Source organism: Mauremys mutica, chromosome 3 (assembly GCF_020497125.1).
Source record: "Mauremys mutica isolate MM-2020 ecotype Southern chromosome 3, ASM2049712v1, whole genome shotgun sequence".
In the NCBI taxonomy this organism is placed as follows: domain Eukaryota; kingdom Metazoa; phylum Chordata; order Testudines; family Geoemydidae; genus Mauremys; species Mauremys mutica.
In genome coordinates, this window is record NC_059074.1 from 150,811,701 (window position 1) to 150,824,363 (window position 12,663).

The 12,663-nt window shown below is 48.4% G+C and overlaps 1 protein-coding gene across 1 annotated transcript in view; it reads right to left on the minus strand.

Annotated features, from left to right (window-relative positions):
• Positions 1-349: 349 nt before the first annotated feature.
• Positions 350-12,663, minus strand: part of KCNK17 (potassium two pore domain channel subfamily K member 17) — a 49,834-nt gene continuing 37,520 nt past the window's right edge. Inside the window, exons 3-5 of the mRNA XM_045010875.1 lie at positions 6,780-6,946; positions 4,587-4,755; positions 350-1,568 (exon numbers count right to left, since the gene is read on the minus strand). Of these exons, the coding sequence (XP_044866810.1) occupies positions 1,306-1,568; positions 4,587-4,755; positions 6,780-6,946 (599 nt within the window). The 3' untranslated portion in view covers positions 350-1,305. The remainder of the gene's footprint in view (positions 1,569-4,586; positions 4,756-6,779; positions 6,947-12,663) is intronic.

A 12,663-nucleotide genomic window follows, 5' to 3' on the forward strand; every position in this document is an offset into this window, starting at 1 on the left:
AACAAACCTGTTTGTGTGAGCAATTGGCTGAACAAGAAGTAGGACTGAGTGGACTTGTAAGGTCTAAAGTTCTATATTGTTTTATTTTTGAATGCAGTTATTTTTTGTACATAATTCTACATTTGTAAGTTCAAATTTCATGATAAAGAGATTGCACTACAGTGCTTGTATTAGGTGAACTGAAAAATACTATTTCTTTTATTTTTACAGTTCAGATATTTATAATAAAAATAAATATAAAGTGAGCGCTGTACACTTTGTATTCTGCGTTATAACTGAAATCAATATATTTGAAAATGTGGAAAATATCCAAAAATATGTATATAAGTAGTATTCTATTATTGTTTAACAGAGCGTTAATTACGATTAATTTTTTTTAATCACGCGATTAATCACGATTAATTTTTTAAAATCGCTTGACAGCCATAGCTTCCACTTTTTGGGAACATTCCAGGACCTTTGACCCTGGGAGACTGTGAACAACTCAAATATCTGTATTGTCATGCTCCTGGCCCTCTATATTTCTAAATGCTGAACGCTCTACCGCAAAAGACTACCTTTTACATTCATCACATTGTCTTCTGCCCACTGCTTTTCTTGAACATGGGTAACATGCAGACAGTGGGTGACTCATCCAAAATCTCAAACCTGGCCTAAAAGACCAGATTTTCAAAATGCATGATTTAGGATGCTGGTAGCACAGCAGGAAAGACTGAATGAGAAGACTGGGAATGTGTATCCAAAAGGGTACCAGGCACTAGACTCCATAAGCTCTTTTTAAGCAGCACAAAGGATTTCTGGGGAGTTATTTCAACAGGAAACCCCTTGATCAGTCTCATGAGCTTGACAGAATGCCACATGAGCAGTTCTAGCATTCCATCCATCAGGAGGTACTAGTGCATATGCCAGTAGGCTAATAGGAACACACAGACCACTGTGGTCTTTATGCCATGAGAATCTCAACAATTTCTTTTTTCAGATTTTCCCATTTACAATCCAGTCTGTGTCCAGATCAAAAGCAGACTTTGTAATCATTGGGATGAAATAAGCCCTGGAGCCACTGGCACTAAAAAGTGCTTTTGGTTTTCCCTTCTCTCTCTCAAAATATGAAAATGCAACATTTTATTTCAATCACTTGATTCACAGTAGAGTCTCTCCAAACTCAATTCTGCTGTCTGGCTGAACTCTACGCCAAGCATTCTAAGCAGAACGGTGCTACAACTCCTGGCACACCAAAGAGGACTAGTCCATCAGATGTTCCTTCTGCAAAGTTCACATTGTCTCAGAGCGCTCTGTGCGTGCCATTCAGTTTGCGCCTTCAGGTTTTGTGTCCTTGCTGCTGCCATTCTCCACATCATCAGGCCTCGGGCTGCAATTTTTGTTGCAATCCATTAACTCCTGCTCCAGCCCTTTGCTCGTCTTCTTGCCGCACTGGCAGAGGTCACTAGAGTTCTCTAGCAAGGTGATGCACAGGTTGATGACCAGGGCCAGCCAGGCCATCCCAAAGAGGATCCACACAGATACCAGGTTCTTGTACCAGGAAGGGTAGGTGAGGTCTGGGTTCATCCCTGGAAGAAAAATACCCCAAACGTTTATAGCCATTGGGCCAAGAGTGCCGTAAGAGAAACTTTATGGCTAAAGCTAAAGGAGAGGTTTGGGTTGGGAAGGACTGTTGGTGTCTGCTCATCGGCAACCCTGGGCAAAGCCATGGACCCTTTACATCCCTCCAGCATGGCAAGCATAAGCGCCAACTTCATGGATGCTCCGGGCTGGAGCAACCATGGAGAAAAAAACGGTGGGTGCTGAGCACCCACTGGCAGCCCTATCATCTCCCCCCCGCAGCACCTCCTGCCCACCAGTGGGCCCCGTGGATCAGCACCTCCCCCGCCCTCCCAGTGCCTCCCGCCCACCGCAAAAGCTGTCTTGCAGCGTGTGGGAGGCTGAGGGGGAAGGGGGAGGAGAAAGGACGTGCCACACTTGAGGGAGGGGGTGGAACCGGGCAGAAAGAGGCGGGGCAGGGGTGGAGTGGGGGCAGGAAGAGACGAGGTGTGGGTGGGGCCTTCAGGGAAGGAGTGCAGTGGGGGCGGGGCCTGGGACGGAGCAGGGGGTCAAGCACCACCCGGCACTTTGAAAAGTCAGCGCCTGTGATGACAAGAGTGGTGTTCAGATACTACAGCGACAGGTGCAGTATAAAAACGTAATGGATTAGATCGAAATATGGGACAGCTATAACTCTCCATGCTGGCTGGTGTAGCCTGGTGGAAATATCACAGAATGGTACTGCTCCCTGTACAAACGTGAACATGCCAGCTATCTCACGGACAGGCAGGAACTATAAAACAGACCAATTTCATGGCTATGTCAGCAACAGCTCACAACTCACTGTGACTTGTAAATATGACTATAAAGAAGAAAAGCAAAACCAAAATTAGATCCACTTTCAAAATGAAATTGCTGACAGGCCCATGGATGTGGTTACATTTACGTAATCCCATTTGCCTCCGTTTTTTGTTAAGCACTAAAATACTGTCACAGCGTGACAACGTTTGCTTGAAATACCCTTCCCTATTAATAGGTGTTCCTGGCTGAGAGAAGGGTAAGAGGCTTCTGCTTGCTCACAGGTGCCGCGTTGAGCCACCTGGCATATGAATGAGGTGAGAGGGGGTATCTAAGGTAAGGGCTGAGCAGTCCTCTGGGAGAAACCCTAGGAGCAGACAAGCCTGGGGAGAAGGTTTGAACTGAACTTTATGTTACCTCTGGTTGATTTCTTGGTTACTTAGATTGTAAGCTCTTTGGGCAGATACCATCTGTTTGTCAAGGGCTCCTAGGTGCTATGGTAATATAATAAAGCCAAACCCCAGAAAGGGGGTGAGTTTGGTTTCTACCTCCTGCATGGACTGTGTTGAGAAAACAGTTTGGGAAAGGCATCTGCTCACAAACACAAATATACACTAGATTCAAATCACAAGGAGGAGATAAAGTGCTTGCATTCATGTTTTCTTTATCGCTGCTTGGCTCCTAGCATTCATTTTTAATGGGAAGGTTTGTCATTTTCACCACTGAAAACCCATGGGCTCTGGAAACATTACGGAAAAGGACACTAAATGGCAGAATTAAAAAAAACAAAACCATACCAGCACAACAAAGTTGCCAGGCAGCTCTCACCTGGTGCCAGGTCATTTATAATCATCTTATTTATTTAATGTTGAGTAATCTCCACTGGTTTGTAAATAGCCCAGTCCTGGTAATAAACAAGCCTGCCCCTTTGCCTACATTCTTCCCCATCTGTGCATAAAGGGCGCAATTCAGCCCTATGCAGAGATGAACACAAAACCTGTGCACCACCTGCTTCCCACTTAAGCATGGGGTTTAAGTAACCCATAGGCTTCGCACCAGCTTTCTGCACAAAGGTGAATTTCAGCCAGAGAGACTCTTGTAGGTTCCTTGGCTTCTCGATCAGGAACCTTTCACCAGTGCGAACTTCACCCTGAGGTTTAACAGCCATTAGCAAAATGGCATCTACAAAAAGAAGTGAAAATGGCAACGCGATGGACCATTCGATCCATGGGGAAAGTTTTCCCCTCCACAGGAGTTCACCTGATGGGCAAGGCATTTGGAACGATCCAATTAGACAGAGGATGTAAAGCAGGAGGGTTGACCGGGAAAGTAGAGTTATAGATTTTAAGGCCAGAAGGCACCATTATTATATAAGATAGGCCATAGAGTTTTATCAAGTTACTCCTGTATTGAGCCCAATATTCCTATCGTATTAGGCTGGTTATGGAAGGCAGCTTACAGAGCTCCTCAGCAATCAAGCCTCTGCATAAGATGAGGAGTAAAATCTGATTGCCTGTCTCTATGTCAAAGGTGCCCATCACTAAGGTAATTAAGCACCAAACAAGTGTTTTGAAGAAATGGGGTCGGAGGATGGGGGAAGAGTCTATAAAAAGGTGTTTTCCTCTCTCTCTTTCCCAGGCCTTCAGGGGTGTGTGTGTTTCTCTATATCGTGTTTTCAATGGGAAAAGCTTTATCAAAAAGGCGTGTGCTGTTTCAATCTGAACACAGTCAGGGTTGGGCTCAGTCTGTTTCCTCTGGCAAAGGGTTTTGGAAGCTGCGAACACTCTGCCACTGCTGCCTGACAGTCTAAACCTAGGCGTCCCTCTTGGATTTGACAGAGGAGAAGGTAGTGACAATCTGTTTGTAGAGTACGATCAGGACGAGACAAAATGCTCTAGGTGTTGAGGTTTTACATTGCAATACAGCACATTTTAATATCAGACCTCACGATGAAGGCTATAGTTCTCTGACTAGTTCTGATCTCACAAAGCGCAGAGTGGCTAGATGCAGAAGGACTTGAAGAGATTGCTTTCCACTTCCTGCCATACAGAGGAGTCACTATTACATGACCTGGCTATCTCAGAAACCATCTCCTCCTCTATGACCCCTCCAAGTCAGCCACCAATCAAAGTGCATTTGTCAGTCCTGGGAATCATTAAAGGGTTAAAATTGCCAAATGGGTCTCCAGTATGCCACACGCTGTTTACTGGCTTCCATTAGGTGAGAGTGATGAAATCCCAGCTACTTACCAATTACATAATCTCCAAAGCCTATTGTGCTGAGGGTAACGAAGGAATAGTAGAATCCTTCTGCATAGGTCCAGCCTTCTATCACAGAGAACAGAAATGGGGGTAGCAGGAGGAACAGCAACAAGCCAGTCACCAGCGCACAGGTCCTTGTCAGTATGGCTGCTGCCTCCTAGTCAAACAGAAAAGAAAAACCCACCAGATATAAGGCTGGAAGATTAGAGCAGACAGCAAACAGAAGGCTCAGCACGTTGCTGAAGTTGATAGAATATGTGTGTGGTCCAGACAAGATTGATGATCTAGCTCAGGCACTGCATCCAATGGCATGAGCGGAGTTGGCTGGGCCAGAACCAAACGTTTTTGTCTTGTCCAGGCCAGGCAAAGTTCACCCTGTGCAAAGGGACATCACAAACCCTTTGCCCACAAGTCTCAGTTAGAACCTCTCAGGGCAGGGGTCGGCAACCTACAGCACGCGTGCCAAAGGTGGCATGTGAGTTGATTTTTAGTGGCACTCTACTGCCAGCTGGGGTCCCGGCCGCCGGCCCCGCTCAGTCTGAGGCCTTCCTGGATGAACGGAACCCCGGGCAGGCAGCGGGCTGAGCAGGGCCGGCGGCTGGGACCCCGCCCGGCAGGAGCCAGCAGACGGAACCCCAGACACGGTAACAGGCTGAACGGCTCAGTCTGCCACCCCCACTGCCGGTCTGGGGTTCCGTCTGCCGGCCTCTGCCAGCTGGGGTCCTGGCCCCCGTAAATGTAAAATGTATGACTGGCATGCGGAACCTTAAATTACAGTAAATAAATGAAGACTTGGCACATCACTTCTCAAAGGCTGCCGACCCCTGTTTGAGTGCATTTTTCTCCTTTTATTTATAGGATGACAATGGCACCATTCACAGTGCTACAGAGCAGGGAGCTGCAAACATTCTCTCCTTGGAGACTAGTTGTTAATACAGAGATTAGCTTGTGGACACCGCCCTTCATGGTCACAGTCATGTGGACCACCTCCCACCCCATTTGTGATCAAACACGTGGGTGAAATCCTGACTCCACTGATCTCAAACCCCACATTGTCTTCAGTGGGATCAGGATTTCACCCAACATCTCTGTGGCAACTACCACTATTACATCCCATTACTATTATGGGAAATCAGAATTAGGGAAGTATTTAATGTATTACTAGCTTCTTTTATTGCAGCTGAAGACAAGGAGTGACAACCCAGGATAAACCAGTTTGCTGCGTATCACCAGATATCCCTTGATCGCCACTGGAAAACCTTTGCTGTAGAGAAGGCAGTATCAGCACTTCTGCTATCAGTCAGTTTTCAGGGTCTTGCAGCACAGCCTAAAGTTGAAATGCGTTAGTAGCATGTGCCTCCAACAGAAATTCTTTCCCACCTCCAAGAAAATACATGTTGTATATTTAATACGTCTGGATATGCAATGTATATTTCTGAGTTCCATGTCAGGGATTCAACAGGGTCCATGTCAGGGAGGAATGGCTCCTCTGAGATTAGCTAGTAAACAACAGAACAGAAACAGCAGAGGGAACTCTCTTGTGACAGAGAGAATCAGACTGTATTTGGAATTGCACATGCCGAACCCCTCCTGCACCCCAGCCTCCTGCCCTGAGCCTCCTCCGGCACTCCGCACCCCTCCCCGCACTCCAACCCCTGCCCTGAGCCCCCTCTCACACTGCCACACCCCTCCTGCACCCCAACCCCCTGCCCTGAGCCCCCTCTCCCACTGCCACACTCCTTCTGCACCTCATCCCCCTGCCCTGAGCCCCTTCCTGCACACTGCACCCCCTCTTGCACCCCAATCCCCTGCCCTGAGCCCCCAACCCCCTGCCCTGAGCCCCTTCCTGCACATCACACCACCTCCCACACCTCGCACCCCCTCCCCTCTGCCCCAGCCTTACATTCATGGCCCTGCATGCCATTTCCCCACCCAGATGTGGCCCTTGGGCTAAAAAGTATGCCCACCCCTGCTATAGGGGAAGCTGTTCATCAGAACGGTAAGTAAAGCTATCAATTAACTAACAGCTCCTTGTGATATCAGTACAGATGATTTGGCTCCTATAAACCAACGGTTAAGGCAGAGTAATCACTGCTTCCCTTATTGGGTAATTCACACCATCAACCAGACAACCCCTCCACCTTAATGTGTGGATCAGGCACTTATGGCCAGACTGCTTACCTGCCAGCGCAACTTCTCCCCCAGGCGCTTGGCACATCGCTGAACCCCAGACAGCATCAGCTGCCCAATCCGGTTCAGGAGGATGAGGTTCAAAGGAATCCCAAAGAGGGCAAAGAAGATGCAGAAGATCTGAGCACTCACAGTGCTGGGGCTCAGGTTCCCATAGCCTGGCAGGAAAGGAACAGAGCGGGGTAAATTCTGATGCACTCTCTGTCTGCCCTCCTCCCCCATAGATCTAGACCTCCATCTTCTACCCTAGGAATGGGAGGTCACTGCTCTAAAGGGACCATGCCAGCCCACTCCACCCCCATGTATAATATTTATTACTTCCCATTGTTTGTAACATCCTCTCAGAGGCTGGAAAATAAAATTTCTTTCCTTGCCAATTTTTTCCCTGTTTCCATTTGCCAGTCACTGAATTTCCTCCCCTTACCCACTGCCCACGCCAGGGATTTGACAGGAATATTTACTTCTTTGTTCTGGAGTGAGTATTACTGACGTCAGTGTGGCATTGGGAATAGGATTTCTTAGACAACTGCTGCTACATAGCCAGTATAAGACTATCTAGACCATTAAAACATTGCTTGTCTTTAGACATTACATACATTTTGGCCTCTTCTTTTGAAGCGTGACTCAGAAACAAACACAATTAGGCTTGTGCACTTTTTGCTTCATATACATTATAAGAATGAGGAATAAGAATTACACCCGATTTTTGTTTCTCTTTACAGGATGCCTTTAAGTGACGGGGTGACACAAGAGTAACATTTTCAAAAGTGCCCAAGTGGCTGATGAACCTATGTTCCATTTTCAAAAGTGGCCTCATCACTTAGAAACCTAAACTGCATTGAAAGTCTTTATCCCCCTGCAAAAGAACTAACATTCCCACCCACCCCCCCATCCCGATCTTCAGTATCTGGAGGACTTGCCCCTCTAGGGAGTAGTTTTAGGTGTGAGGATAGGTCTAGGCAGCAAATGAAGATGTGAATGTAGCACAGGTAAGCACACCCAGGCTGGCTTTAATCTAGCACCTGCAGGTAACAGCAGTAGTGAAGATATGGTGCCAACTGCTTCAGCCTGGGTTAGCAACCCAAGTCCATACCCAGGGTCCCCCACACCTTCCTTTGCTCTGTTGACCCTGAATCACTTGTCAGGACCAGCTTTTAACATACACGGCACTTAAGACCTTCTGATATTTCAGGTGAAGAACAGCTCTTCAAAGGGCTAGCTCTAAAGTTTCGGTCCCTTGAAGGAGGCAGGGGTCTTGGAGAAAAAACAGTATGTGATCATCTAATTAACAACTATCCCAATGCACACGCCCACGAGTGCTGCATTAAGGCTGCACAGGCGTTTCCTAATGTTTGGGTGCTTGACTTTGCAACCTTAATGTTCTTTTAACAGAGATTGTTTTAAATGCAATTGTCCATAGAGTCCCTTGCACAAGCTGTAGCTCTGTGCAGAGCAAAGGGAGTAAGAAGTTAAAGAGGTCCAGGCACGTGACAAAAGAGGGTGCTAGATGGTTTGGGCAGGGTAGGCTACCTATGAGGGAACATGTGGGGTGTTTCTATGGTAGGGTCTGTTCCTGGGTGTGCTGCAAATTCTGACTGTTTCCAGATTCTCTCCTGGACATTAGACCCAGGGCATTTCGCAGGTTCCTTTGGTCCTGAGGAGACAGAGCTGGGAGGTGTTTAACCAGGAAAGCTGAAACTCAAAACAGGAGTCATGCTGACCCAATGAGTATCTATATAACCAGCCAGCCCTGAGTTTCCTCTCCTACCCTGTTTAAAATTAACAAAGGTTGCATATTGGCTTGGGCGGCTCTTCCTTTTCCTCCCTGATTTCTCATTCTAGCACTAAAGCTTTCCACAGCCTTAGTGCTGTGTCGGAGGAAAAGCTAGCAAAGGTAGGAAGAAAGGACTATATTGTTAGGCTCACTTTGGGAAACAGCAACTCGAGAGGAGGCTGAACCTATCTCAGGGTAGGTCTATGGTACGAAATTAATTCGAAGTTATTTTATTCGAATTTCCTGAATCGAGTTTATACATTCGATGTTATGTGTCCCCACTAAAGTGCTTGAATTCGGTGGAGTGCATCCACAGTACCAAGGCTAGCATCGAATGGCGGAGCGTTGCACTGTGGTAGCAATCCCAGAGTTCCCGCAGCCTCTGCCGCCCATTGGAATTGTGGGTTAAGCTCCCAGTGCATGACGGGGCAAAAACATTCTCGCAGGTTTTTCTGGGTGTATGCCGTCACTCGCTCCTCCCTCTGTGAAAGTTATGGCAGACGCCATGCTTCCAGCAGATGGTGCAGCACGGTGCATCGCCTGTCTCCTGGTATGTTGAATCCACTTCGAATGTCCTCTGCTCTATCTACTCTTTCATCTAACCATTTCCCGCTGCTTCTCGGCCATCGTGAACAGAGCTTTTTCCACGTTGTCTGTCCTGGGCTCCCGTGGAAGCTACAGAAGGCAACAATTCCCTGCTATTTCTTGGCCATCATGAACAGAGCCGCACAGCTTCTGCCGCAAACTCCGCTCTCGCCGCTTTTTCCATGTTGTCGGTCCTGGGCTCCTGTTGAAACTACAGAAGGCAACAATTCCCTGCTGTTTCTCAGCCATCATGAACAGAGCCGCACAGACAATCTAGAGAAAGTGGCGAAAGCTGTCCTGGGCTCCCGTGGAAACTACAGAAGACAACCATTTACCACCTTTTATTGGCCATCTTGAACCGAACAGCTCATTTTGCACCCTTTTTCAAGGATTACCCATGCAGGCGCCATTGCACGGCAAACATGGAGCCCGCTCAGATCTCTGCTGCAGTTTTGACCATTGTAAATACCTCGCGCATTATCCAGCAGTATGTTCAGTACCTGCAAAACTGGGCAAGGAAGTGACAACAGTGCGATTACTATACTGATGAGGACATGACATGGACACAGACATTCCTAGAAGCACAGCATGTGGCGATTGGGAGATCATGGTGGCATTGGGCCAGGTTCATGCCGTGGAACGCCAATTCTGGGTCCGGGAAACAAGCACAGACTGCTGGGACCACATAGTGTTGCAGGTCTGGGATGATTCCCAGTGGCTGCGAAACTTTCATATGTGTAGGGCCACTTTCATGGAACTTTGTGACTTGCTGTCCCCTGCCCTGAAGCGCAAAGACACCAGAATGAGAGCAGCCCGCACAGTTGAGAAGCGAGTGGCCATAGCACTGTGGAAGCTTGCAACACCCGACAGCTACCGGTCAGTCAGGAATCAGTTTGGAGTGGGCAAATCTACTGTGGGGGCTGCTGTGCAGCAAGTAGCCAACACAATCATTGAACAACTGCTATCAAGAGTAGTGACTTTGGGAAATGTGCAGACCATTGTGGATGGCTTTAATGCACTGGGGTTCCCTAAGTGCGGTGGGGCGATAGACGGAACGCATATCCCCATCTTGGCCCCGGCACACCGTGGAGGCCAGTACATAAACCACAAGGGGTACTTTTCCATGGTTCTGCAAGCACTGATGGATCACAAGGGATGTTTCACTGACATCAACGTGGGATGTCCGGGAAAGGTGCATGACGCTCGCATCTTCAGGAACTCTGGTCTGTTTGAACAGCTGCAGGAAGGGACTTACTTCCCAGACCAGAAAATTACTGTTGGGGATGTTGAAATGCCTATGGTTATCCTCTGGGACCCAGCCTACCCCTTAATGCCATGGCTCACGAAGCCGTACACAGGCAGCCTGGACAGTAGTAAGGAGCAGTTCAACTACAGGCTGAGCAAGTGCAGAATGGTGGTGGAGTGTGCTTTTGGACATTTGAAAGGGCGCTGGCACAGTTTACTGACTCAGTTAGATCTCAGCACAACCAATATTCCAATTGTAATTGCTGCTTGTTGCGTGCTCCACAATATCTGTGAGAGTAAGGGGGAGACTTTTATGGCGGGGTGGGAGGTTAAGGCAACTTGCCTGGCTGCCATTTTCACACAGCCAGACAACAGGGCGATTAGAAGAGCGCAGCAGGATGCGCTGTGCATCAGAGAAGCTTTGAAAGCCAGTTTCATGATTGGCCAGGGTACGATGTGACAGTTGTGTTTGTTTCTCTTGAAGTTACCCGCACCCTGTATATATGAAAGGAAATAAAGTCAAAATTGTTTAAAAACTGTTCTTTATTATTTGTTGCACAATGCATTGAGAGCAATTATAAGGTAGACTGGGGGGGGGTGTTAGATGGGTGGAGGAGGAGGGAAGGACAAGTCCAGAAACCAAATCAAAAGTTCACATATCCCAGCTTTCTGGTGCTTGGGCGATCCTCTGGGGTTGAGTGTGTGGGTCCCCGTAGCCTCCCCACTTGTGTTCTTGGGCGTCTGGGTGAGGCGGCTATGGAACTTGGGGAGGAGGGAGGGCGGTTATACAGGGGCTGCAGCGGAAGTCTGTGGTCTTGCTGCCTTTCCCGCATTAGATCCACCATACAGTGGAGCATGTCAGTTTGCTCCCCCACGAGCTTGACCATAGCGTCCTGCCTGCTCTCATCACGCGCTTCCCTTCTCTCTTCGTGTTCCTGTAATGCTTTATGGGACTCCGCAATTGTTTGTCTCCATGCATTCAGCTGGGTCCTATCAGTGTGGGAGGACTGCATGAGCTCGGCAAACATGTCGTCCCGAGTTCGTTTTTTCTGCCTTCTAATCTGGACCAGCCCCTGGGACGGAGTAGATGGGGCCACGTTGAAACATTTGCACCTGAGGGAGGAGAAAAAGGGAGGGTAGTATTTTAAAAAGTACATTGCAGAGAACAAAGAGGGCACTTTGGTATGAGTAAGCCATCACACACGGCCGGGCAACAGAATTCATCTTGCAGGCAGCCCCTAGGGGCACGCAGGGTTCTGCTTCTTCTACATTCATTTCAATGCTTTCAAACTGCTGGGTCCCCTTTCCCACAACAAGCGATGCCTGGTGGGTTTGCTATATAAAAGGAGGGCCTGCGGGCTCTCTGGGATTATCACTGCACACAACAACCACCCCGCGTGGCTCCAATCAGGCTCAGAGCAGGGATGAGCCATTTACTGTAAACGCAAACAACCCAGTGCGGCTGGGTTCCCCACCACCTGTGTGGCTCCAATCAGGCTCTCACTCACCAGAAGTACCGTCTCCAGGGTCATGGAACAGGAGTCCGCCTTGGGAGTGAGGGGAAGCTATTGGATCCAGCATTAAGATTAGTTCCTGGCTAGGGAGGAAAATGGATTCCCCACTTGCTGCCTGTGCACTGTCCTCCTCCTCCTCCTTGTCTCTTCCTCCTCGCTCCGTGCAACTCTCCCCTTGCAGGTGTCCACAGACAGTGGTGGGGTAGTGGTGGCATCACCCCCCATAATTGCATGGAGCTCGCGGTAAAAGCAGAATGTATGGGGCTGTGACCCAGAGTGCCCATTTGCCTCCCTGGCTTTTTGGTACACTTGCCTGAGCTCCTTGATTTTTGTACGACACTGCTCTGTGTCCCTGGAGTAGCCTCTTTCCATCGTGGCCCTGGAGACTTTAGCGTAGGTATTTGCGTTCCTTTTTTTGGAACGTAGTTTTGCCATAACAGACTCATCTCCCTAGCATGCGATGAGATCCAGAACCTCCTGTTCAGACCATGCTGGGGCTCGTCTGCGAATCCGGGACTGTGTGATCTCCCGTGATGGTGGACTCTGCATGGTCGCCTGTGATGGTGGACTGTTCTGATGGTCACCTGTGCTGCTGGTGACCAAACAGGAAATGAAATTCAAAAGTTCCCGGGGCTTTTCCTGCCCACCTGGCTAGTGTATTGGAGTTGAGAGTGTTGACCAGAGCGGTCACAAGGGAGCATCCTGTGATAGCTCCAGGAGGCCAATAACGTGGATTTGCGTCCACAATACCTTTAAC